This window comes from Rhinolophus ferrumequinum, chromosome X (assembly GCF_004115265.2).
Source record: "Rhinolophus ferrumequinum isolate MPI-CBG mRhiFer1 chromosome X, mRhiFer1_v1.p, whole genome shotgun sequence".
Taxonomy (NCBI): Eukaryota; Metazoa; Chordata; class Mammalia; order Chiroptera; family Rhinolophidae; genus Rhinolophus; species Rhinolophus ferrumequinum.
Window position 1 is genome coordinate 74,949,695 of NC_046284.1, and position 26,637 is coordinate 74,976,331.

General features: G+C 37.9%; 1 protein-coding gene across 2 annotated transcripts; it reads right to left on the bottom strand.

The window, feature by feature from the left end:
* Nucleotides 1-420: 420 nt before the first annotated feature.
* LPAR4 (lysophosphatidic acid receptor 4) lies at nucleotides 421-12,389 on the bottom strand. Of its 2 annotated transcripts, none has more exons than XM_033112140.1 (2): nucleotides 12,085-12,389; nucleotides 421-3,330 (listed from the first exon to the last, which is right to left on the bottom strand). In XM_033112140.1, exon 2 carries the CDS (start codon nucleotides 3,252-3,254, stop codon nucleotides 2,142-2,144), a length of 1,113 nt encoding a protein of 370 aa, XP_032968031.1. In that variant the 5' UTR covers nucleotides 3,255-3,330; nucleotides 12,085-12,389; the 3' UTR covers nucleotides 421-2,141. The 2 variants fall into 2 exon arrangements, with proteins under 2 accessions (XP_032968031.1, XP_032968021.1); XM_033112130.1 differs by lacking the exon at nucleotides 12,085-12,389 and adding an exon at nucleotides 8,855-8,958.
* Between the last annotated feature and the right edge of the window lie 14,248 nt (nucleotides 12,390-26,637).

Here is a 26,637-nt window from a genome sequence, read left to right on the forward strand (position 1 = left end):
ATTTTTGAGAAGTAATTTTTATTATTGTTCGATTGTTTTAGCATTTTTTTTCAATTAGTTTCTAACCCAGTCACAGACTTAGCAGTTTCTAAAGTTACATTATGCTCATGGATGTTTACTTAAAAATATTGATATTTTAAAATCTACATAGCATCAGAAAGAAGTAAAAGGTTAATGAGAGTTTTAACAATTTGCATATGCTTTCAATTTTTTACTTTTTTGTTGTTGTTTTATGGTTTGTTTTACTTTTAATCACTCCCTGACATAAGTTCAGCAGCTTACAAGATGCATTGTTCCTGGAAGTTTTACTTTAAAAGTCTTAGCATTTTTAAATTGTCATATCATCCAGATATGTAAATTTTAAGAATATTTTTGTTTTGCAGGGTTTTAATTTGTGTGTGTGTGTGTGTGTGTGTGTAGTATATATGTGAGAGTATTTCCACTGCTTCTAACATGAGTTATGTTAGCTTTCAATCTATATTTTGCTCAGAAGTTTTAATATTCTAAAATCTATGCTTCATCCAATAAATAAGAGTTTTATAGATTTTTTGTTGCTTTTGTTGTTTGAGTTATAAAAACATGTTTTCTCTTCTTTTGCATATTTTTAAATACTGATTTTAAGTGCTCTTCAACTGGGAGCAGCTTAACAGCTTCCTAACTGCATTTTGATCCAAAGCATCATATTAAAGTTATACCATTTATCAAGTTTTACAACTGCTAAAAAAAAAATACAAATTCTAATTTTTTTTGTACTTTCTTCCGTTGGTTTTGTAGGGGTTGTTCTGTTTTATTTATTTTTTTCCAATTTGGTCCTGACCTGGGAACAAATTCAGCAGATTTCTACCTATATTTTGTACTCCAAAACTTCATACAAATTACACAGTATTTTTAAATGTAAAGGTCCTCATAAAATAAATCAAATATTAATGCAAGTGTTAGGAATATGTTTTGTTGTTTTTATTATTTTGTAGTGTTTCTGGGTTGTTTTTGTTTGTCTGTCTGCACTGGTTTGGTTTGGTTTATGTATTTTTCAATATGCTCCCAACCTGGGCACAAGTTCAGCTGCACTGGCTACACTGGGTGCCAAAATTTAATATGAAAGAATTAGTAACTTAAAGATCTCTCTCCCCGCCAAAAAATAATAATAATAATAATTAATGCAAGTTATAATAAAGTTTTTTTGTTGGTTTTGTTTCACTTTTTGTTATTATTTTGTTTTGTTTTTTCAACTTGCTCCTGACCTAGACACAAATGCATCAGTTTTCTGGCTGCACTGCACTTCAAAATTTCATATGGCGAATGTTTTATAGAAATCAGTCTCTGAAAAGAAAGATAATTAGAAATTTAAGAAAAAATGGTGTTGCTTAAGGGTTTTTTATGGACATTTTTGTTTTATGTGATTTTCCACTGTGTACCTGTCACTGGCACATATTTAGCAGCTTTCTATATGTGGAGTTTCATATGAAAATCTTAATGTAGTATAAAAAAAAAGAAGGATATTTTTAAAATAATGACACTGTTGATGACTGCAAACGTGTAAATCCAGTTAATTTTCTGTTTCTTCCCACTTATATTCATGCAAACACAATTTATGTTTCTGCTTTGAACATATATACAATAAATTTGCCAGCTCTTTTCTATTTGATACGTTTTTTATGAATAATGTTAGGTTAAAATATGTTCTTGTGCTAAAATAAACTTGATGACAATTCAAACAAAAACTAGCATATATCAGTAGTAACACAAAAGTTCTTTTTTAAATAATCCCTGAATTTGTTCTATATTTATAGGCCCCACCTAATTACCAAATATTATTGGAATGAAAATATCTTTTTAAAAGTTTGAAAGTAATCTCCATATCACTACAGTCAAGGTCACTGGCCACTTATATAATGTGATTCAGTGAAATTTCAATCCAGAAGAAGAGTGTGGCATTCACTTTTGGTTGCTGTAATTAGACCTGACCTATAATTATTGAACAAAACAGTATATGTACAGTAAACGTTCAAATAAATGCATCTGACTGTATTCAGTACATTAATCTATTCTCAGTATCATTAGCTTCAATTTTTTTCTCTTATTCATAGCATAGGAAAAATCATAGGATAAACCATATCTGGACCTAAAGACAGTTCTCGTACCTAGAAGGTGGATTCTAGCATTAACTCACCACCATTATGTGTTGTTTGATCACTAAGTTCCTCTTGAATAGCTGGAAGGGAAGGCTTTGTGGTCAGAGGTGTTTCAGTCTTAAACAGGGACTCCATCCTGATATGGGTGTTGATGTAGAAGGACTTCTGAAAGGACTCAAGTGTGAAGTAATAAATGAAAGGGTCAAAGCAACAGTTAAGAGTTGCAAGGCACAAGGTGACTGGGTACATGATTTTAGCAAACCTTTCCAAAAAGCAATTGGTAATGGCTTGGGAGCGCACCAGGGCATATACAAAGAGAACGGAGTTATATGGTACGAAACATACCACAAAGACTGCCATATGTACTGTGATCATCTTCAGCACTTTTTTCTTATTGGTCCCAATCTGAGACAGTGTAGCAGGCTTTCGAAGGGTTCTTAGCACCACAGAAGAGCAAGAGACATTCAATATCAGAGGAATTATGAACCCAACAACTTCAATAAATATGGTGATCTTGGACAAGTAAGTCTTCCAGACACGTTTAGAGAAGCCCTCAAAGCAGGTGGTGGTTGCATTGTTGACATTAGTGGTTGAGAACAAAGAGGCTGAAATACCACCACTGAGGACTAGGATCCAGACTCCAGCACACACAATGGCAGAATTCCTCCTGGTCCTAATGGTACGAGATCGAAAAGGATAGACAATGGCCAGGAAACGATCCACGCTAATACAGGTGAGGAAGAGCATGCTCCCATAGATGTTGGTGAGGAATGCAGTCCCAGAGATCTTGCAGAGAGTGTCACCAAAAGGCCAGTGGCGGTTGAAATTATAAAATATTTTGAAAGGTAGAGTGCAGACAAAGAGCAAATCAGAGAGGGCCAGATTGGTGATGAAAATAGCAGTCTCACTTCTCATTTTCATGCGGAAGCAGAAGACAAACAGAGAGGCACTGTTGGTTATCAGACCCAGGATGAATACAACACTGTAGACAGCACCATTCAGATTATACTTAAAGGAATCATCAACAATGCAAGTATTATTGGCAGTAGCGTTGCCCAACCTGGGTCTGAGGCTTGAATTTAAATCTTGGAATTGGAAGTCAGTGAATCTTCTGTCACCCATGGATTGTTTTCAGGAGGCCTGCTCTCTGCAGGGTTCACCACTCTGAGACTAGGGACTGGTAGGAAATGTTTTCCTCCTATGGGAGACAAGATGGAATGAATCATCAAATCTGCCTTCCATCCATGATTTCTGTGGAGTAAAAGATATTCTGTCCACTCAGATTGGAAATAACACACACATTCAATTTGGTTTCACATGTACCTTTTGAGCACCTACCGTATGCTAAAAGGTACTACACGAGTATATTGCAGAAGTGGAAGAGATCACACTCAATACAATAAAAGCAATACTGTAGCAATGCAATGAACAGGAGGAGTAAGGCATTGATTACATTAGTGCCCAAGGTGGGTTGGCAGGGATGACTCTGATAACTAAAACAACACTAATACTTTGAAATTTGTATAGCACTTTTTAACTTTCAGAAGCAAGTTTTATTTGATTCCCATAAGAACACCATAAGGCAGGCAAGACAGGAATTTATCACCATATTACAGAAGCAGAAACTGAGGGTTATGAAATTTAGAATTACAATAACATCAGAATTGGAAGAACGTATAAATGATATATTCAGAACGAGAATTCAGTTGTGTTTTTTTTTTTTTAATTCCTAACCGAAGGATTATTAAGCTACTTTAAATTGTATTGTTTACTCTCTCATATTGCTACACTTCATTGCTACACTTTACTAATACATTCAGTATTAGTTCCATTGTGCAGGACTACAGATGGATATAGGACCCCCAGGACATGTTCTTAACTAAACTCCTAAAGTAAATTGTTGATTCACCTTTTTCTTCTAAAACAAGTGTTCAGAGAGCAGGGATCCCTCAGTTAATTACAGCTTCTGGCTAAATGTTTTTCACTGTACTACACTGTCTTTCTAGAGAGATAATTCAAATAACGACCTCAGCATTTCCCTCCTGCAGGTTATGATCCCTTTTCCAAGCTTTTCTCATGCTTGACCCTAAACCTGGGATGCCTTCCTTCTCCCTCTCCCACTGCCCATTCCATCAGTTACTTTCATGCCTTCAGCTCATAAAATAGCCCTGGTCAATAAAGCCTTTTTCTGGTGAATACAAGTGAAATTATAAATGTAGATCTGACATGAACAGCCATCTCCCTGCCTCCCTCACTGTACACTTCAGATCTGGCCAGTTACATGCCCTCTGCCTGCCACCACCTATACACGTGGCAGTCATTGACCTAATCATTTCTGTTGGGTATCTGGGCCAACACTGTTCAAATGTGCATAGAGAAATTGTACTAACCTTCTCTTAGATCAATAGCTGCCATTGGACAAGAACTGTCTTTCGAATGTTCTATAATGCACTATGGACAAGTAGCTGCTGAATGAATTATTTTCAATGAAGAGGATATGGAATAAAAGTGATCTTTGTCCGCTGATATATCCAATAATGGGTTTTCACATGATTATATTTTAAAATGTGAAAGGCATTTCTCTGACGTGATTCCTCCATATATTACTCTTTCCCTCCAACTCCCAGGGAACAGGTCAGAGTCTCTATGTATATAACAAAGAAGAGAGTGGAGGGGGGAACCTGCAAGAGTTATAGAGGCCTGAAGTCACTTCAACTAGTATTTGGTTTGAGGAAAAGAAATGGTTTGAGGGAAAAAAAAATCACTTACTGCAGTGCCTAGAGGTAGAGATGACCTTGGAGAATACAGAGTGCAAAGCAAAGGCTTGTCATTTTTAATAGCTAAAGCTTTCAAGTTAAAATTGGAAATTTTCTATTGCTGAATTTTCATTCAACAAACCTTTATGGATTGCTTCCCCTGAGCCTAACACTACACTAAGATCATATTCCTTCTTGACCATTTTATCTCATAAGCCCAGCTCAACTTTTGCCAGAAGCAACCTTGATATATAAAAGCAGGGTATAGTAGGAACGTAGACCAAATAAGGTCCAGGAGGGGGAAAAAAGCCAGATGAAGAAGAAATAAAAATAGATGGGGAAAGCAGAAGAGATAGGAAAGAAAGTGGCAAAGAAAAACTGGAGAACTAAGGAGAAAAAACGGATGTTGCTGGGAAGAGGTCAGTGCTGCAACCTAATTTGTATTCCAGAGCCTCAGGAGGTATTTATTTCTAGCTCATAATTACTCCAATCCCATTCTCTCTATCTTGCTTCAGCTCACTCCTTTCAGTTTTATCAGAAAGAAAAACGGTATGAAATAACTATGTATAAGGTTACCAAACCTGATCAGAAAAAAAAAAAAAAAAAAAAAAAAAAAAAAAAAAAAAAAAAACAGGAAAAGCCTGGAAAATTTTAGTCAGTGGATTTCAAACCTCTTTTTGGAAACTGTAGACCCAAGTTTCTGCAGATTGTTTCATCAACGGGGTGGTAGAAAGAAAAAGAATGGCAAACTTCTCAACTGCTTAAACCACTTTATATACTATTTTTAATACCCCCACTCAATAGATTAATATCTGGAGGCCTTTTTATTTTTCATTGTTGAAAGAAATCAAGATAGTCAAAAATTTCCCTCTAACATAGTCACACAATCTAAAAAAATTATGGGACTGCAAAACCCCTAACATTAAAGCCAAGCTTCATTCATAATGATCTGCTTGCACCTGCTTTCTACAATAATTACTGCTGATAAATTTATTTTATTTAGAAAATGCTTTCATAATAGAAACTTTTTCACCCCTGCCCAGAGTTCCTCCAGTCTGCTCACTCCAGTCTGGCGACCCATTTACACAGCATGTTTCTAGTTCACCGGCTATATATTACTTTGTATCTGCCCAAGATGGTATGTTTCAAATAGGTGAACTCTGTCTCCCCAGTTTTCCATTCAGTTTTCTGTCTCCCAGAACATACACACTATACCCACAGCAGACAGTCTGCAAATGCCTGGCACTTCTGCTTTGCTGCTTTGAGTAACCAAATCCTGTGGGAGAGAAAGGACCACAGACAAGAAATCATTACAGTCTCAACACTGAAGAGAGGGCATGGGAAAACTGCCACTAAGGCCCTATTCATAGCTTTCCCTTGCTTGAACACACAGCACCTTTGCTGTCTAGAAGTAAGGGTGTGGTGCTGGGACTTAACACAGCATTGGAAGCAAGGAGTTCTATTTCCGACTCAGACACTGGTTCTCTCTGTAACTTGGCTATACTGTTTCTCTTCCCTCCATAAACATACCTCTGAGCCTCACAGCTGAGGCTAGGAAGATTCAACAGGGCTTGTGAAGAGCTTTATGAGCTTCCCAGTATTCAGCTCTACTTAACCACAAAGAAACATTATAGAAGCCCTTTTCCTTCTCCCTCCCCTGACACAACTAGACACCTCTGAGTCTGTCTTTCTTGGTATGCTGACCTTCATATTAGCAACACATCCTTCTCCTAAAACCATGTATACCTTACACCTCAGAGAGCTCCGCTTGAGTTTCAACCTTAACCACATAATTTTTTCATAACAGGACAATCCAGCAGGGTACCTCCAAATTAATATCTCCCACTGAGCTGTGGTAAAAAAAAAAATCAGAGAGGTATTTGGCTCTTCAGCTGATTCTGAAGGAGAAATCAACAATATTCAAGAAACAAGGTCTCTTTTCTAACCAGCTTCCTTTCTTTTGACTTAAAAAAAGTGTTTTTCAACCACTAGATTTTCCTAAACGGTTAACATATTATGCACTCAATGGAGGCAAAGGGCCAACTCTTGAACTTCAGATCAAATGAAGAAGGAAAAAAAATAGGCTAACACAGTTAATTTCACTACAAGGAGCATTAGACAATTGTCTTGTGAAGAACTTTGCAGCCAATTATTCGAACAATTAATCACCTAGAGGGATCAGAGTGCTGGGTGGATGTGTTTTCATTGACAATGGGCAGGAAGCAGGTAACCTGGAAGGTGACCAAAGAGAAATCTGACCTTCAATAAATTTTTAACTTTGACCTACACATATGGAGCCAATTAGGACATTTCATACTAGTGTTCACGATTTTTTTCTTTTTTAAAAAAATTTCTAATGATAATGAAATAAATATACCATGTTTGGGGTCTTTGGTGATCCTGGAGGAAGTGGAGTTAGGCTTTTGGCCCTATAAAAATGAATACCTAAATCATTTCACTAATGCTAAACTTTCAGATGATACATTAAAAACAAAGGTCTAAATTCCGCCATATGCCCTGTAGCCTAGAAAGGCTGGCTGGCTTTTGTTCCCTACAGAAGATAGTTCAGAGCTCAGATAAAGAATACCTTGAAGGTAGAACTTACTCAAATTCTGTTGCTTTGCTCCCTTTTTCATGAGCTTGGGTCAGATCAGATCCCCAGAGCATTTCCTCTTTCTACTCTGGTAGAAGCTTAGAAACATTGACACAATAGTTTACAGAGGAAGTTGAAACCTATTGTATCCTTGCCTATAAATATCTAGCAGTGAAGCAAAGTACAAAATATAAAAATGTTGCAAAAAAATACAGATCAAAACCATCCTTTGGAGTAATAGGGAATACGTCCAGACTGATGTTCCTCAGATGAGTGGCTGCTAACATATCAGACTCCTTCCTTAAGGAAATTTTCTAGGCCAAGTCAGAAGCCCAGGTCACAATCGTACGCATGGTTCCCATTGATGTTTCTATACATTGGTTGATGTTTCACAATAGTTTTCAAAACACAATCCAGCCTTATGACATTACATATAGAGGAAACCATAGGTAATGTTTCACTACAGAACTGAGCTAGGAAATTTATCTGTATCAGGTCTCATTTCAAGCAAGCCTCCCTGTGTGTCAAATATTTAGACTGATACACCTTGTGTATTTTTAATGCAAGAAATATCACTTTAAATATGTTTTTTCTAAAATGAATTTGGTTTGCACTGAGATTATTATGGCTGTTTTGTTCTCCCACTTTGAGAAAAGCAGGAAATTGACACAGGCCCTAATCTGAGTAGATCCTGTTATCAGTGATTAACTTGATTTTTTTCACCAAAAAATACTCCAGTCTGCCACTAACCCTTCACCTGATGGCACAGTCTAATCTTTAGAAAATAATGTGGTTTTGTGTTCAACATGAGGGGGCCAAAGATTGCATCAACCCTACTAAAGTAGAATTTTCCCTAGCAGTTAGTTTATAGAGCAAGACAACTGCAGAGAAATTGCTCAACCTCATATTATGAAATTGTCTTGAGAGAATATATCATTTCAGCACAAGCCTCAGACCTTTTGGGAAAAATTTTGGGTGTTTCTAAAAGAGCTCATTTCCAAATTCTGTGAGGTTCACACATGGCAACTAGGAATTCAGCTTTATTACACATATTTGAACAGGCAAATTAGTTATCAATTTGTATACCAAGTCATCTGATATGCTTGGATACTGATCCTGATAATATGAATAAAAACTGTGTCTCCCATTTGTAACAGTATATACAAGTAGCACAGAAGGCTTTAACCAAAGAATCAATATTCATCTACACCAAACTTGCCTGGATTATAATAAACAGTTATAACTTGTCCATTCATTCTGGGTTTTTGGATTATATAATCCATAGTAAATTAGAAGTATTGGTTACCAAAAAAAAGTTAAAGAATAAAATTAAGAATTTTGGAGAAAGCTATTGGCAGAAGAGTGGTACTCACCACATTAGTTCAAACCAAATTCTGGCACCAATTTTATCTAATACTTGGGTAATCAATGAACTTTCTGTAGGTACTGTGGTTAGAGATTTCCTCCAATGGATGCTGTAAAATAGAATTAGTCATAATACTGTGCCACAGAGAGAGCTTTTCAATAAAATGTATGTCAAGATCATAAGTTTAAAAATTATTTATGATATAAATCAGAATAAATGAGATCTAACATATTTTTAAATGGTATCTAAATGTTTTGGATTTCATTACAGAACTGCAGATATAATTTTATTTTCCAAATTTATCACTGCTGTGCCATATTTCATTAGTTATATTGACAAGCATAAAGTCCATGAGTCTGTGTTACCCATAATCATTTAAAGATAAATAATGACAAAAGGCATAAAAATACTTCCTCCACTTCCATAAGGTAATACATTATATTAAAAATAAGTTAATAAAGGAGACTTCTTTTTTTGGCCTGAAGTTATACTGGTTCTTTTTTCTTTTACTTTTCCCTGGCAACAATTGTTACTATTGGACAAGGGCCTCGATACAGGAAGAGTATTAGCACATTGACAATCACCACTGCCTCTACTAAAATGTCCTAGGCCTACACAATATAGCATGTCTATAACATTTTCAAATCACATCTCTGCACAAAATACTTGCATAGAACCAGAAATCTTTACAATGGAATTCTTACAGGTAGCACCTGCATTTGAACTCTGCTCACTTGCTGCCTATAGAGCAAATCTGCCAGTGCCATACTTATACTATTGTTACATCTCACCCTCTTCTGAACAAAGGTGGCCTAAACAAAGCAGTTTGTGCTAAATAATACTCCAACTCTCTTGAAATATTTTTTCTAACATAATAAAAACAAAATAAAAATAATAAAATCATTAAACAATTGAAAATATATTTGAGATCACCTTAATACTAAGGAGAATTGATTTTCACACTCTTCCAGAGAGCAGTATTTCTGAAATGAAATTAATATTATTTTACTGGTTTATCTCAAAGGAATACAGAAACATTAACATTTATTTCTTTTATAGCTTTCACAATTGATATTATAAAGAAAACTTTTTATTTGTCCAAGCAAATTTGGATATTCAAATACCCAGAAGTTTTCATATTTGACGTTAATTCAATATAGCCACATCCAGCCCCATCACTAAATAACTGTGTGGAAGTCACAATCCCTTTCTGGACCTCCATTTCATTTCTCCGTCCACCTTTGGCCTTAATCCACTGGTGCTATGGCATGGCCTCACTGACTGTTCCCTTCTGTCAGTTGTTTTCACCTGCTCCCATTTGTGTGTGGGGGGGGATTAATCCTTCAAAGTATGAGGTAAGGGGAATTAAATTCTACTAGACTCAAATTATTGTTAGATTATTTTATTTTTTAATTGAGGTACAATTGACATATAACATTATAATAGTTTCTGGCAACAACACAATGATTTAATATTCGTGTATATTGTGAAATGATCACCACAATGTGTTTATTTAACATCTGTCACAATATATAGTTTAGATCTATTTTAATATCATAAGTAAATATTATCAATTAGTGCCAAAAGCTAAGAATCACATATCAAGAAGCCATTTATATTGTAAAGTCTTCCTAATGCCCTCATTTTTCTTATCTATCCTTCTGCCCATATCAGCAGACATATCAACTCTAATTGTCTAGGTCTTAATCCTGACCTTTTCTACCTGTTCACTGGTAACTCCTCTCCTCAAAATATAAAGCTACCAAAATACTTCAGAACATAGCCATATAGAATTAGTAGACTATTTAACCTATGCATTGTTCTGGTAACCAATTACTTATCTACTAAAAGTGGGGCTGGATTTCCAGTGGTAGGTGACCTCCTATTAAGCGTCAAATTTTCAGTACAAATTTGTATTCACAAATACATTACAGATTTTTTCCTTCCCCCTTAAGAAGGCCAAGAGCAGACTAATACATGATGACCACACACAAAGAAAAAACAGCAACTACACAATTAGGCCCTGACCACACCACAGCAAGGACAACAATTCTCACTGCATTTTCTCTCAAAGGGAATTGAATAGATGAAGCTTTAGCTAAGCTTGGCCTGAGTGTTGCTGTGAGGCATCTTCTCAGTCCTCTCTTTAACTTAACAGAGAGTACACATTCTGAAAGGCTGGTCTGATTGTTCCAATAGGGCTTTCATTTGCATCTCTGATTGGCAGGAGATGCTTTAAAGTGTAGATGCCATTAAGTTTAATCAGCTGAACTCATCCTGTTTAGCATGAGTGCAATCTTTTCATCTGTGACAAGGAAAAGGGATTTAAAATCTATGTTGAGGGGATTTGTTGTTTGGAATTTTGTTCTGAAAAATAATCATGTTTCAAAGATACTGGATAATTTGGAGTTTAGGTTATTATTGTTGTCTTCATATTAGTCAAGAAAAAAGAAAGATGGTATCATTTGGTAAGGTAGCAAAGTGAATAACCCCAACAAGCTGTGAAATGTTCTAAGCTTTGGATTTGTCTGATCTTGCCCATGTTGGAATAATGATGAATTACATTAAGGATTTCCTAAAACAAAGTAACTAAAATACAACATCAATTCAACAGGATTTTGTTGCTAAAAGTCTTAAAAATATTCAGAATATACAAGAACAGAATTTTAAAAATGCCACATTATTGCATTTGTATGAAAAACAGCAATTAATTTCATATATAACAGCAAATTCAATTTATGCCAGAATTTTTCATTGAAATATGTTTCTTCCTTTATAATCAAGTTCATGAATTATTCAATATAGCAAATGTCATATTCTCCATAAATCAATTAGACATCAAAGGCATGCTGCATATAGTTTTCCTAGAAGAAACCTCATCATAATAGAAGCCACATTAGCTCACAGTCAATTGTAAACCAAATAAATATAAAGCAATCCAAAAGAATTTCTAAATTGCTGTACTCTGTGATTTTAAGTCAGCTCTTTGGGACAACTGTGTTTACATAAAACAACAGCCTGAAAATTCTGTATCTCTTCCACTGAAACAATATTATTGCCAAAACAATAGAAATACTTGCTTCTTTTTTTTACCATTCAACACGATGATCTGTTCAGCACTTCAGAGTTGAAGTCTAACTTCTTTCCCCAAACACTCAAAGCGTTTCCACGGAAGTTTGTTATGCCGTACCCCCACCCCCCAAACGCCCAAATCAAATCTTTCTCGAAGAGACTTACCCCAAGAAAGAGTGTGCTAGATGAGAGAGTGTGATCATGCCTGTAGAAAATTAGCTAATAAACATGTGAACGGGCAACTCGCACTTTAAAAGTGCATATTTTAATCCGTTATTTTTTTTTTCCACAGGGAAAGGTTAAGCCCAGCCCAAAGTAGCAGACTTCGGCTGCCGCAGCTTCTTTACAGCAAACCGCTCATTCTGAAAATGTGAGCTTATTTACATTTATCTCTTTCCCTTTGTTAAGGAATGGCCCTCCTGAATGCAGTAGCCGGCATGCGTTTAGCAAACAGGACACTAGAAAAGGCCCAAAGTCCGGGCTGGAGCTGAGGGCCAGGGGAACTCTTGGGGGTCTCAATAGGAAATGCTTTTCATTGGATAAGGAGGCATTATTAGGAGCCGAGATCCCGCCCAATCCCCTGTGCTCCATCGTTTCCTTAGTCACCAATCACTGAACTGAAGGTTTTCCTTAAAGAGTATTGCCCAGGAAAAGTAGTTTTCACAGTCAAGAATTAGCAGCTTAAGTGCCTCTTGACAACATAAAAAGTGTCTTTCCTGACCAATTAATCCACAGAAAAAGCCTGTGTGCCTGTCTTTGCTGCAGGATTGCTACCCTACCCCCACACACGCACACACAATTCTAATGAGGAGGAGGAGACAAAACGCTAAACTGGGAGGAGTGTTTCAATTATGAGCAGCCCATGTTTGCTCTAACTTGTTTAAAATAATTACAATAATATTGATACTAATAATTAGAGGGCAGGGAAAGGCAAAAGTGAATGGTACCATAAATACATTCCTATTATACTGTGTAGAATTAAACTTCCTACCAACACAAAAAAAATAAAATTCAATACTATACTCACTTACTTAAGCCCTTGAAGTACCCTCAGATGGAGATTTGGAGTGGGGGAGGGTCCCAGAGCTGTAATACCCACCTTCAGTGCACTAGGGTGTACTCTGTGGCAGAAGGAGGGTCTGCACTTCTCTTAAATAACTGCCTGGCAGGAAGTCTAATTACCATGAAATTTTCAGAGGTTTGCTAAAAAACAAAATAAATAGTACAGATGCAATCTGTTTATAATGGGGAGTTATCTTCTACTGTATACCTCCTCCTCCTTGGGGATGTTCTTTTCCTATAGGATGACTGCCTTGGTCACCCCCACCGCTTTTTTTCCCTCCCTTTTTTTCCTCCATGCCTCCCTTTCTCTGATCTGGATTTGTTGCAGAAATTTACTCATCCATCTGTAACTTTATTGCTAGCCTTTTCCTTCTGCCAGCCCCCACCCCCAATCCTCCTCTCCTCTTTTTCTCCCCTAAAATGAAACTCTTAGACCAGGCAGAAGGTGCTTTCTTTTCTGGGCAGAGATATGCCCATGGAGAATTAGGGGATCCTCTGCCTGCTTAAAAACTTAAGTCTGCATAATTAAGCTGTCTCCCAAATAAGACATGCTTCACATTTGTTTATTCTCCCTCTTTCTTCAGCTCTATTGTGGCTGTTCTCACTAACAGTCAAGGCCAGTAAACAAGTGAGTGTGAAGCTAATACTAGCTTTATCATTTGTAACTGATTCTGAAAAGTACTTTCTCTGTTGCTTCCCCTCTCCTACACCCCAGTCTCTGTTCTTTCTGTCCCCTCTTTACTTATCTCCGGTATTTGTATTTCTGTCAGTTGCTGACAATGGCTGTTTCTCCACAAAGTGGCCGTTTACCACTCTGGGCCAGAACTAGCCCTTGGTGCATTTGTCAATCTACACACAGTCACTGCCCTCCAGAGCCTCACAGTATGACTGGAGACACAACAGACATAAAAGAATGAGATACCAAAGGCAAATTTTGAAAAATGCTAATGTAGATATGAGATGTGATAAAAAAAATATGGTGAATGTTTAAAAATAATTATTACAGTAAAAGACATTGCCACTAGCCCCCTCAAAATATTCCCCCTCACTTTGAACACACTACTTATCCCATCGTTTTTGCCACTTTCTGAAGCTGTTCTGGAAGTCCTCTTTCATGAGTGTCTTTAGTTGCCCTATCGTGGCTGCTTCAATGTCCTGAATTGATTCAAAATGTTTATTTACCTTTCATGGTCATTTTGCTTTGGGGAAGAGCCAGAAGTCGCTCAGTGCCAGATCCGGTGAATAAGGTGGATGAGGACACACTGTAATGTTTTCATTTGACAGAAATTGCCATACCAGAAGAGATGTGTGACATGGAGTCTTTCCATTGTGATCACAAAATATGGTGAATACTGCTGCTGAGTATCATCCAATGGAAAGGTAGGGATCTTCAATGCGGGAAGCGGTACATTGAACCTTAGTAACAGTGTGTGACAAGTTTCAACTTGTTCAGTGCAGTCAGTCAGGTGTGAGCTACGGTTGAAGAGGTGTGTTTTAAAGTGTGCTGTAAATCATCCTCCATCATAACAACATTCATCGTCACACATCACTTCTGGTATACGGCAATTTCTGTCAAATAAAAACATTACAGTGTGTCCTCATCCACCTTATTCACCATATCTGGCACCATGCGACTTCTGGCTCTTCCCCAAAGTCAAAATGATTCAGGGCATCGAGGCAGCCACCACAGAGCAACTAAAGACACTCATGAAAGAGAACTTCCAGAACTGCTTCATAAAGTGGCAAGAACGATGGGATGAACGTGTTCAAAGCAAGGGGGTGTATTTTGAGGGGGATTAATGGCAATGCATCTTTTACTGTAATATTTTTTTTTTCTATTTAAACATTCACCATATTGTTTGATCACACCTCGTATATGGAAAGTAAGTTCTGTGATGGATTAGAAGTTGGAAACAAAGTCCCATGGACAGTGTAGGAGGGTATCCCAGAGGAGGTAGGATTTCAGCTGGGCCTTGATTAATATTTAAATAAGCCAAGGAAAGAAGGGTAAATCTTTCCAGGTCACAGACCCAAGTGATAAAATGCAGGAAGTGTGAAGTGAGACAAGCTGAGAAAGAAGCTGGTTTGTGAAGAGAAAAAAAGGGTAAGGAGAAAAGCTTTTTGGGGAGTACTCAATTGTAGCAACCCAATGAACTATAGTGATTGGTCAACCTATAGTCCTGGTCACTATCTATCTGTTTGCATGACTAGCTCACTATCTTTCTCCTCTTTGGGTTAATATCTCTCAGTCTTCCAGTTCATCTGTTTCAATTTCCCCCTAAGGTACTCAAGTAATTTTCTGATTAATTCATAAATGGCTCCCAGGTCTTTTACCATAGCACTAGGTCACATGCCCTTTTAGTATCACTCGTCTCCTGTTTGAGCTTCAGCCTCACTGACCTAATTTCAGCTTCCTAAAATCAATATGATCCTACACACCATGGACATTTCCACATGCTACTCCCTCTCCCTGGAACACTCTTCTTCTCCCTAGGCTCTCCCTCACCAAGTTAATTCTTACACTTCCTTCAGAAATTATCCCAGTAATCATGCATCAGGGAATCCTTCCTTAAGCCCTAGTTTAAGTCGTAGCCATATATTTTAAGTTCTTACTGCATTGTGGACCTTTCCTTCAATGCATTTACCACAGGTATAATCTTACATGCTGTTCTGTAATTTTTAATTTGTGCAACAATTTGATTGTCAGTCTCTCCTAACTGTAAACTCCAAGAGGATAGGGTCCATCTCTGCTTAATCCAAAATTAATATTATAAACTCCTCTCCTTGATCTTCTCTCGTTTAAGCAAAGCAGCAGCGTTCCTTTTTTAAATTCTCAGCTGAAAACATGTGCCATTCATACATTTACAAACCAGTCCACATCAAGGTGTTATTTTAGAAGAAAGAGTACACACACAGAATGAAAAAAAGTCCCATGAACAAGAAAGTACTGAATCTTATCCACTACCATCCCCCTTTGCACTCACCTCAGTACTCGCTGCAAACTTTCCAGTTTTGCTTGCTCTAATATTTGTAAGGGGGAAGGGAGAAAATGAAAGTTTTTCTAGGGTGTTTTCCAAACAGCCAGTTTATAGCCACACAGCTTAACCCCAAAAGTCCTTTTAAAAAAGCCTTCATTGAGTTGCTGATGTCTTTGCCTCTGGGTGGGGGGGGGAAGGAATATGCAGCTGAAAAAGTGCATTCAGAATTACCTTAGGGATTATGCATTTCATTTTTATCTATTTGAGAATAAAGCAATTGAAATATGATTAACTTCCAAATGGGAATTTACGTACTTGAATAAGAATAGCCACATGCTACAGACCTTCACACTCCAAACGCAAATCAATTTTTCTCTCTGCCAGCAATATCAAAGGGCTGGGTGAATTCACCCCAAATGCCAGAGACTCAGCACAACACTATGCTAGTTTCCTTACAAACAGTACAAATGTAACCGAAGGATTTTAACTATGCCTTTGGCTTATGGTCAGACTAACAGTTTGGTAGCACGCATATTTTCTAAATGAATGTAGTGCCTCTACATTCATATAAACCTGTGCTGTGTTCTAGGAATGGAAGCCACTTAATTATCAACTGCATAATTAGCAGAATCGAACAGGCTTTTTTTTTCAATACAGTCTACTTTTGCTTCAGTGGAAGGAAGGGACCACCAGGTCAGGTTCCAAGCCAGTATATCTCAAGCCAGTATATCTCTGAAAGGGTTGAAAACGTTTTTTCAAGCACAGACCATGGAAGATTTTTTTTCGCTCGTACTTCACACTGGAGTACCATCACCTGTAAGCTGTTTCTTTTGAAACTGAAATCTCCTTCTCATTAACTGAATAGGCTCAGATGATAGCAAGTTCCCATTACCATAGGCGAGGTTGATAGTCAGATAAAATGAACATTTTTACCAAAGAGGTTAGTAAAGCACCCAGAAGCCTTGAATGCTTGGTATAGGTAAGAAAAATGTCAAGCAAGTAATAATAATTATGATAGTAGAAAACTTTTCTTCAGCATTTTTATATGCCAGGCAATATTCTAAGTGCTTTACCTATATTTACTTATCTAATCTGCACAACAACTTCATGATGCAGTTACTATTATTATTCCTACTTTATTTTAAGAAACATCAGGCACAAGTGGGTTAAGGATTTACCCAAAGCAACACAGCTGCTAATTCCTCCATTAAGTCTGATAATTTCTGAACTAATAATCATAATCACATTTAAATTTGATAGAGCACTTACAACTCTATCCAAATTGTCTTGTTAATGAGCAAATATAAGAATTTGCCCTTTGTAATGCAAACTGATCACTAGAAGCTGACAAATCCTACTAAGAGAATGTGTGGCTTTTGAACCATGCTAAGATTTAAAAATCTCTGGATCTGCATTTGTCAATATGAGGCCCACAGTTACAGGCTAACTCTCCAAGGCATAAGGAAAAAGTCACTTACCTCAGTCAACAAAGCTAATAAAGAGCAAAACCAAATCAAAATGCAAGTGTTGAGCAATTACATTAGTATAAATCTGAAGTAAATTTTGACAAGTTAACGTAAGTATTGGAAATCCAAGAGTAACCACTAAGAAAATACCTCAAAAATATAGATAAAATCATTAAAGGAATGAAAAAAGTACACAAGAAAATAGCCACTCATGACGTCATAAAAATGGAGGCATGAGGTGAGCCTCTTGAAATCTCCCCTGGAATTTACAACAAATTGAACAACTATAACTCCACAAAGGAAACACTTTGCAGCAGACAGGCAAAGAAGAGGGGCACTAGTGAAATCATCTAAAGGTGGGCAAATTGTGCAAGCAGGGGGTGGAGGGAAGGGAGAACTGTGGAGACAGGGACACGCGGGTGCAGGACTCAGACCTACCTCGGTGCTCTGAGCTCGCTGCATTCTGGAACTACCAGAGCTGTGGGAGAGGGAAGAATTCGGACTGCTGGGGCTCCGCTTATGGCCCAAAGGGCTGAGGGGACTGCATAATACACAGCCCTCAGGGCAAAGACTGAGGGAAGAAAGCTGAAAATGATGGCTTAAGCCCTCACTGCCGAGCAGAGAACAGAATCCTTAAGGACTAAGCCTAGCCACCCCCTCCCTACCCTCTGAGAGCTCATCCTTCCCCTACCTGCACAATATTAGAAGCAGAACAGTAGCAGTGTCAAAAGAACGGAATATTTGCAGTTCTGAGAACTGTGGCACACAGGCACAGACTCGCAGCCCAACTAGTTCCAGTATAATAGAGGGAGCAATGGAAGTAGGACTGACTATGGTGGTGGTCGCAGTCATTGCTCTGGGCCACGTCTCACAACCCACCCCACCCCTGTCCCCACCTAACTCTGCAGACCCCTGCAGGAGTAAACAGAGCTGCTGAAACACACCAACTCTGAATCCGGTGCAGGAAGAGCTTTGGAATTTCAGAAGCTCTCCACATACCCCCATGGAGGTGGCGCCCTGTGATCCAGGCGAACTGTTGACAGAGGAGAAGCCCACCTTCCAGGGAATCACCGCATTGTGTGAGAAGCCAGAATAGTGCAGAGAAAATATAACACTACAGTGTGAGAGAGAATAAAAGTCTGCAGTCGGAGAGAAAATAAAACATTCTACCAACACCTACTGAAAAACAAAAGAAATAAGTCTTTCTATCAAGCTGTTGCAGAACCCACTCCTGTACGTGTCTAGGAAGAGAAACAACAAATCATTAATTGCCATGAATAACCAAGGCAACATGACAGCTCAGAAAGAAAGTGAAAATTCTCCAGAAAATGAACTTAAAGATATGGAATTATCTGACTTAAATGACAGAGAATTCAAGATTGCAGTTCTGAAAAAAGTCAACGAGATGCAAGAAAACACAGACAGGTAGTTTAATGAACTCAGAGACAGAATCAAAGAACAACACGAACATTTTACTAAAGAGGTTGAAATTTTAAAAAAGAACCAAATAGAATTACTGGAGATTAAGAACTCAATAAAAGAAATGAAGAATGAAATAGCCAAATTAGGGAGTAGAATTGACCAGATGGAGGAAAGAATCAGTGACATTGAAGATGGAAATCTGGAAATGACATGGATGGAAGAAGAAAGAGACTTGAGACTTAAAAGAAATGATAGAACTCTACAAGAACTTTCTGACTCCATCGGAAAGAACAATATAAGACTAAAGGGCATACCAGAAGGAGAAAAAGAGAGAAGGGAACAGAGAGTATATTCAAACAAATAGTCCCTGAGAGCTTCTCAAACTTGTGGAAAGAACTGGATCCTCGAATCCAAGAAGGAAACAGAATACCTAATTACCTTAACCCCAACAGACCTTCTCCAAGGCACATTGTATTGAAGCTGTCAAAAATCAATGACGAAGAAAGAATCCTGAAGGCAGCCAGGGTAAAGAAGACTGTAACCTACAAAGGAAAGCCCATGAGATTATCATCAGATTTTTCAGCAAAAACTCTACAACCCAGGAGGGAATGGAATCAAATATTCAAACTATTTAAAGCGAGAAATTATGAGCCAAGAACAATATATCCAGCAAAGATATCCTTTAGATATAAAGGAGGAATGAAGACCTTTCCAGACATACAGAACCAGAGGGAATTTTCTAACACATGACGTGCACTACAAGAAATAATGAGGGAGGCTATTTGAACAGCATATATAGGGATAAGTTGTGACAACCTAAACATAAAAGGGGGAAGACTAAAGGCCTGAATTGAAATGTGGGAATGGAGAAAGTAAGCATGCTGAAGAAAATAGAATACTCTAAATATGAAACTTACTTTTACATAAACTTAATAGTAACCACTCAAAAAAAAACAAACAAACAAACAAACAAACAAAAAAACCCAGAACTGAAATATATAACATAATGAAAAAAGAAACAGAGGGAAAAAAAAAATCGTACAATACCACCACACGGAAATAATACACAACAACAAAAAGGCAAAGAAACAATGGAGACACAGTCTTACCAGAAAACCAAAAACAGAATGATAGGAAATAGTCAAATAACAATAATCACCCTAAATGTAAATGGACTAACCACACCAATAAAAAGGTACAGAGTACCAGATTAGATAAAAATACTAAACCCAACCATACGCTGCCTCCAAGAGACACATCTCAGCTACAAGGACAAACATAGACTCAAAGTGAAAAGGTACAAATTGACACTCCAAGCAAATGGTATTCAGACAAAATCAGGTGTATCCATACTGATATCAGGTGAAACAGACTTCAGGAAAAAAAGGTAACAAGAGACAAAGATGGATATTTCATAATGGTAAAGGGGACTATACAAAAAGAAGACATAACAGTCATCAATATTTATGCTCCCAATCAGGGAACGCCAAAATATACCAAGCAATTACGAACAGAACTAAAGGAAGAAATTGACCAACACACAATTATAGTAAGGGACTTAAATACATCATTGACAGCTATGGATAGGTCATCCAAACAGAAAATAAATAACGAAATAGCAGCCCTAAATGACACATTGGATGAAATGGACATAATTGTCATTTATAAAGCACTTCATCCTAGAACATGAGACTATACATTCTTTTCTAGTGTACATGAATGTTCTCAAGTATATATCATATATTGGGAAATAAAACTAACCTCAGCAATTTTAAGAAGGTTGAAATCATACCAAGCATATTCTCTAATTACAAGGCTTTGAAATTGAATATCAATGGCAAAAAGAAAGCAGGAAAAATCACAAATATGTGGAGATTAAACAAGATACTTTTAAAGAACGACTGGGTCAAAGAAGAAATAAGAGGAGAGAACGAAAGATACATAGGAATGAATGAGAATGAAAATACATCCTACCAAATTTTTTGGAATGCAGCAAAAGCAATTTTAAGAGGGAAATTTATATCATTACAGGCATATCACAAGAAACAAGAAAAATCCCAAATAAATAACCTCACATTACACCTTAAAGAACTAGAAAAAGAAGAACAAATGAAACCCAACGTCAGTAGAAGAAATGAGATAATAAAAATCAGAGCAGAAGTAAATGAACTAGAGAACAAAAAGACAATAGAAAAAATAAATGTGACAAAGAGCTGGGTCTTTTAAAAGATTAATAAAATTGACAAACCCTTGGCTAGACACAATAAAATAAAACGAGAAGACACTAATAAACAAAATCAGAAATAAAAGAGGGGAAGTTATCACGGATGCCACAGAAATACAAAGGATCATCCAAGAATACTATGAAGGAATATATGGCACCAAATTCACTAACCTAGAAGAAATGGACAAGTTCTTAGATGCATATAGCCTTCCTAGACTGAATCACCAAGAATTGGAAAAAGTAAATAGATCTATCACATGTAAGGAAATTGAATCAGTCATGCAAAACAGTTCCCAAAAGCAAAAGTCTGGGACCAGATGGCTTCACTAGTGAATTCTACCAAACCTTCAAAGAGGATCTAATACCTGTCCTACTCAAAATCTTCCAAAAAAATTGAAGAAGAGACAATACTCCTTAACTCATTTTATGAGGCCAACATTACAGTGATACCAAAACCTGGTAAGGATAACACAAAAAAAGAAAACTACAGACCATTATCTCTGATGAATACCGATGCAAAAATCCTAAACAAAATTCTAGCAAATTGAATGCAACAATAAATTGAAAAGATTATTCATCACGATCAAGTGGAGTTCATCCCAGGGACACAAGGATGGTCCAACATATGCAAATCCATCAATGTGATACATTACATAAACAAAATAAAGGACAAAAACCATATGACTATATCAATTGATGCAGAAAAAGATTTTGACAAGATACAACATCCATTTGTGATTAAAACACTTAATAAAACAGGTATGGAAGGAAAATACTTTATCATAATAAAGGCCATATATGACTAATACTTCAGCTAATACTGTGTTTCCCTGAAAATAAGACCTAGCTGGACCATTAGCACTAATGCATCTTTTGGATCAAAAATTAATATGAGACCCGGTCTTATTTTACTATAAGACCCGGTCTTTAATATAATGTAATGTAATATAATATAATACTCAGTTTATATTAATTTTTCCTCCAAAAGAAGCATTAGAGCTGATTGTCTGGCTAGGTCTTATTTTCGGGGAAACACGGTATCATAATTAAAGATAAAAAACTGAAGCCCTTTGCTCTACATTCAGCAACAGGAAAGGGATGTCCCCTATTACCTCTGCTTTTCAACATAGTGTTGGAATTCCTCGCCAGAGTAATCAGGCCAGAGAAAGAAATAAATGGCATCCAAATTGGAAATTAAGAAGTTAAATTATCACTCTTTGAAGATGACATGATGCCAAATATAGAACTCTTCCTACTAAAGAGTTCCTCCTGAAGAAACCACCAAAAAGATATTAGAAACAATCAACGAATACAGTAAAGTTGCTGGCTACAAAATCAACATACAAAACTCCATTGCATTCCTATATACTAACAATGAAATCTCAGAAAAAGAAATAAAAAAAAAAACAATTGCTTTTGCAATTGAAACAAAAAGAATACACTACCTAGTAATAAACTTAACCAATGATGTGAAAGACCTATATGCTGAAAACCTATGAGACATTTCAAAAAGAAATTGAAGAAGACACAAAGAAATGGAAAGACATTCCGTGTTCATGTATTGGAAGAATTAGCATAGTTAAAATGGCCATATTACCCAAAGCAATATACAGATTTACTACAATCCCCATCAAAATCCCAACGGCGTTTTTTAAAGGAATAGAACAAAAAATCATCAGATTTGTTTGAAACCACAAAAGACCCCGATAGTCAAACAATCTTAAGGAAAAAAAGCAATGCTGGAGATATCACACTCCATGACTTTAGCTTGTACTACAAGGCAACGATAATCAAAACAGCATGATATTGGTAGTAAAACAGACACGCAGACCAATGGAATAGAATTGAGAACCCAGAAATAAACCCACATAAATATGGACAGACAATTTTTGACAAAGAATCCAAAAACATACAATGGAGAAAAGACAGCCTCTTCAATAAATGGTGCTGGGAGAATTGGAAAATGACGTGCAAAAGAATGAAACAGTATTGCTATCTGTCACGATGTGCCAAAATTAATTCAAAATGGATCAAAGACCTAAACATAAGACCTGAAACAATAAACTGCATAAAAGGAAACTTACTGAACTTATGGACCTTGTGTTCAAAGAGCATTTTATGAATTTGACTCCAAAGTTAAAGGAAGTAAAAGCTAAAATAAATGAATGAGACTATGAAACTTAAAATCTTTTGCACAGCAAAAGAAACCATCGACAAAATAAAGAGGCAACCAAATGAATGGGAGAAGATTTTTGCAACAGCGCCTTTGATAAGGTGCTAACATCCAAAATATACAGGGAACTCATGCAACTCAACAACAAAAAAAACAAACAACCCAATTGAAAAATGGGCAGAGGACCTGAAGAGACATTTCTCCAAAGGGGACATACAAATGGCAAACGACACATTTAAAAAATAACCCTCAACATCACTAATCATCAGAGAAATGCAAATAAAAGCCACAATGAGATATAACCTCACACCAGTTAGAATGGCTATCATCAACCAGGCAAATAATAAGAAATGTTGGAGAGGCTGTGTAGAAAAAGGAACCCTCATACACTATTGGTGGGGATGCAGATTGGTGCTGCCGCTATGGAAGGCGGTGTTGAGGTTCCTCCAAAAATTACGAATAGAATTACCATATAACCCAGCAATCCCTCTCCTGGGTATCTACCATAAAAATCTGAAAACATTTATCCAAAAAGACATGTGCTCCAATGTCCATTGCAGCTTTATTTACGGTAGCTAAGACATGGAAACAACCCAAGTGTCCTTCGACAGATGAATGGATAAAGACATTGTTGTATATATACACAATGGAATACTATTTGGTGGTAAGAATGATGAAATAGTACCATTTGTGACAACATGGATGCATCCTGAGAGTAGACAGAATAAATAAGTCAGACTGAAAAGGTAGAGAACCATATGATTTCAATGATATGTGGTATATAAAATTAAAAGCAACAAAAGAAGACAAACAAATGAAGGAACAAAAACTCATAGACACAGACAATAGTTTAGTAGTTACCAGAGGGGAAGGCTGGTAGATGAAGGTAGAAGGGATCAAATATATAGTAATGGAAGGGGAACTGACTCTGGGTGGTGAACACACAATGTGATATATAGATGATGTATTACAGAATTGTACACCTGAAATCTATGTAACTTTATTAACAGTTGTCAACCCCCCCCAAAAAAAAAAAGAAAGAAAGAAAAAAAATAGCCATTCAAGACAAAAAGAGATAGTAAAACAAGAACATATGACAGGAGATGACGTCATAGGAATGGCGGCAGCGAGGCGCACTTTCTGAGTTCTCCTCTGGATCTTATTACAAACGGGACCTATAACCCATCAAAGAACTCTTTGCTCATCACACAGAACAGCTAAGAGACTCGTGGAAGGATTACTTGAAGGTGCGCTAATTGGGCGAGCAGGGGAAGGAAGGAAGGGAGCGGAGTGAAAACGCGCGGGCTGGTGGCGAGATCCAGGTCTGCGGCGGTGAGGAAATCTCGGTCGCAGTGGCAGCAGCAGCGGGGGCGGCAGCAGCTAAAACCGCGGTGGCACCCGCAGTTCCGGGCACGCACAGGATCCCAGGGCGGAACGGAGAGCACAGAGACCAGGAGGTGGGCTCTTTCCCTGTGTCCCACAGCTGATTTCTCCCGCCGGGAGGGCGGCTAGTGGGCCCTAGGACGGACAAAGAACACAGACTCCATACCTGGGCCCCTCCTCGCCCCCTCCTTCCAATCCTACCCCCGCCCTTCCAGAGAATTAAACTGGCCCCTGAACTGAGGAGTAGTGTCAGATTACAGAGGAGCCTTAGTAGTGCTCAGGCTCTGGGAAGACTGACAGGCAGCCCTGACCCAGGGAAGAGGCTGGGAAGAGTGTGATTTTGGCTGGGCTAGGAGAGAAGAGACTCTTCCACCCACAGCCACCGCCTTTTCTGGCCTGCGGGAAGAGTGTGACGCGCGACTGAGCTGGGAGAGAGAAGTCCCCTCCATCTCCAGACCACACCCTTTCTGGCTTGCCTGGGCGGGGCAAGTGCTACTGCCGAGACACTCCCAGGGATCAGCAGTAAGCAGGAGACGCAGCTCTGGGCTTTCAGCAGCTCAGAAATCTCCCGCCCGCACCCCCCCCCCATACACACACACACTGAAGAAGTGCCCTAAGACTCAGGAGTACTGGACACAGGGCTGGTGGTGCTACTCTCAGTTTGCATATGTGCAGGCAAGGGCAGAAACTGCACTGACTTTGTAAAAACTATCATCCAGACCCCTCAGGCCCACGCATTTAAATCTACAGTCCCAAAGTCACTCTTGGCACCAGGTGACCGGCTCTGCCTGCGCAATAAGCAGGGGGCTCTTTGGTACAGCAGAGGACAACCTGGACATTACTTGGTGGGCTTAAGCCAAGACTGGTGCTGCTTTTTGTTTTGCTTTGTTTTGTTTTGTTTTGCTTTATCTTTATATCTTTGATATCTTTGCCTGTGTCGAGTGGGGGTTATCGGGTGTTTTTACATGTGAATGTATGTGATTTTTTTCTTTGTTATTATTGTTGTTGTTGTGCTTGGTGATTTGCTTTGTTCTGAAACTGCCCTACCAGGGCCCAGCTTAAGAGGCACAAGATTCAACATATCCAGAGGCCAACTCCAGACAAAACCAGAGTACTACTGGGTTTGACTTACAAGTCACACACCCAGAGGGAATTCTCTGCAGGCACTAGAGCCCATAGAGGCCAAACAACATTTAAGTGGTCAACCCTCACGCAGCAGAACGCCCTGCGGTGGGCAGAGCCAAGCCTCACAACGAGTCAGCCTAGGAGTTAATCCCACCTACTCACAAGCAAAAAGCAATTAAAGATCTTCTTGAACAGGACAATATACATAATACAAGAGTCACCTTTGGAGCACACGCAGAGGAGAAGAACGAAGTAGTGCAAGTCAAATATAAAGGACACATACTACATAAGATAACCTAGCAAGAACTAAGAACTCTAGGGGATCTACCTTATACATCAAAGCAAACACAGAGAGTCAGCCAGAATGGGGAAGCAAAGATACACGTCCCAAATAAAAGAACAGAAGAAACCTCCACAACTGGAACCAAATGAAGCAGAGGTAACCAAACTTTAAGAGACAGAGTTCAGAACACTGGTAATAAGAATGTTTAAGGAGCTTAGAGAAGACATAAAAAAGGATGTAGAAATCATAATGAACAACCAGTTAGAACTAAAGAACACAATTACCGAAATTAAGAACTCACTTGAAGGAATTACTAGCAGGTTAGATGAAGCAGAGGATCGAATCAGCGACTTAGAAGACAAGGTAGCAGAGATCACCCAAACGGAACAACAGAAAGAAAAAAGAATAAAAAACAATGAGGATGGATTAAGAGACCTCTGGGATAACATCAAGTGCAAAAACATGCGCATCATAGGAATACCAGAAGGTGGAGAGAGGAAGCAAGGGATTGAGAACATATTTGAAGTAATAATATCCGAAAACTTCCTTAACCTGATGAAGGAAACCAACATACAAGCCCAGGAAGTGCAGAGAGTTCCAAC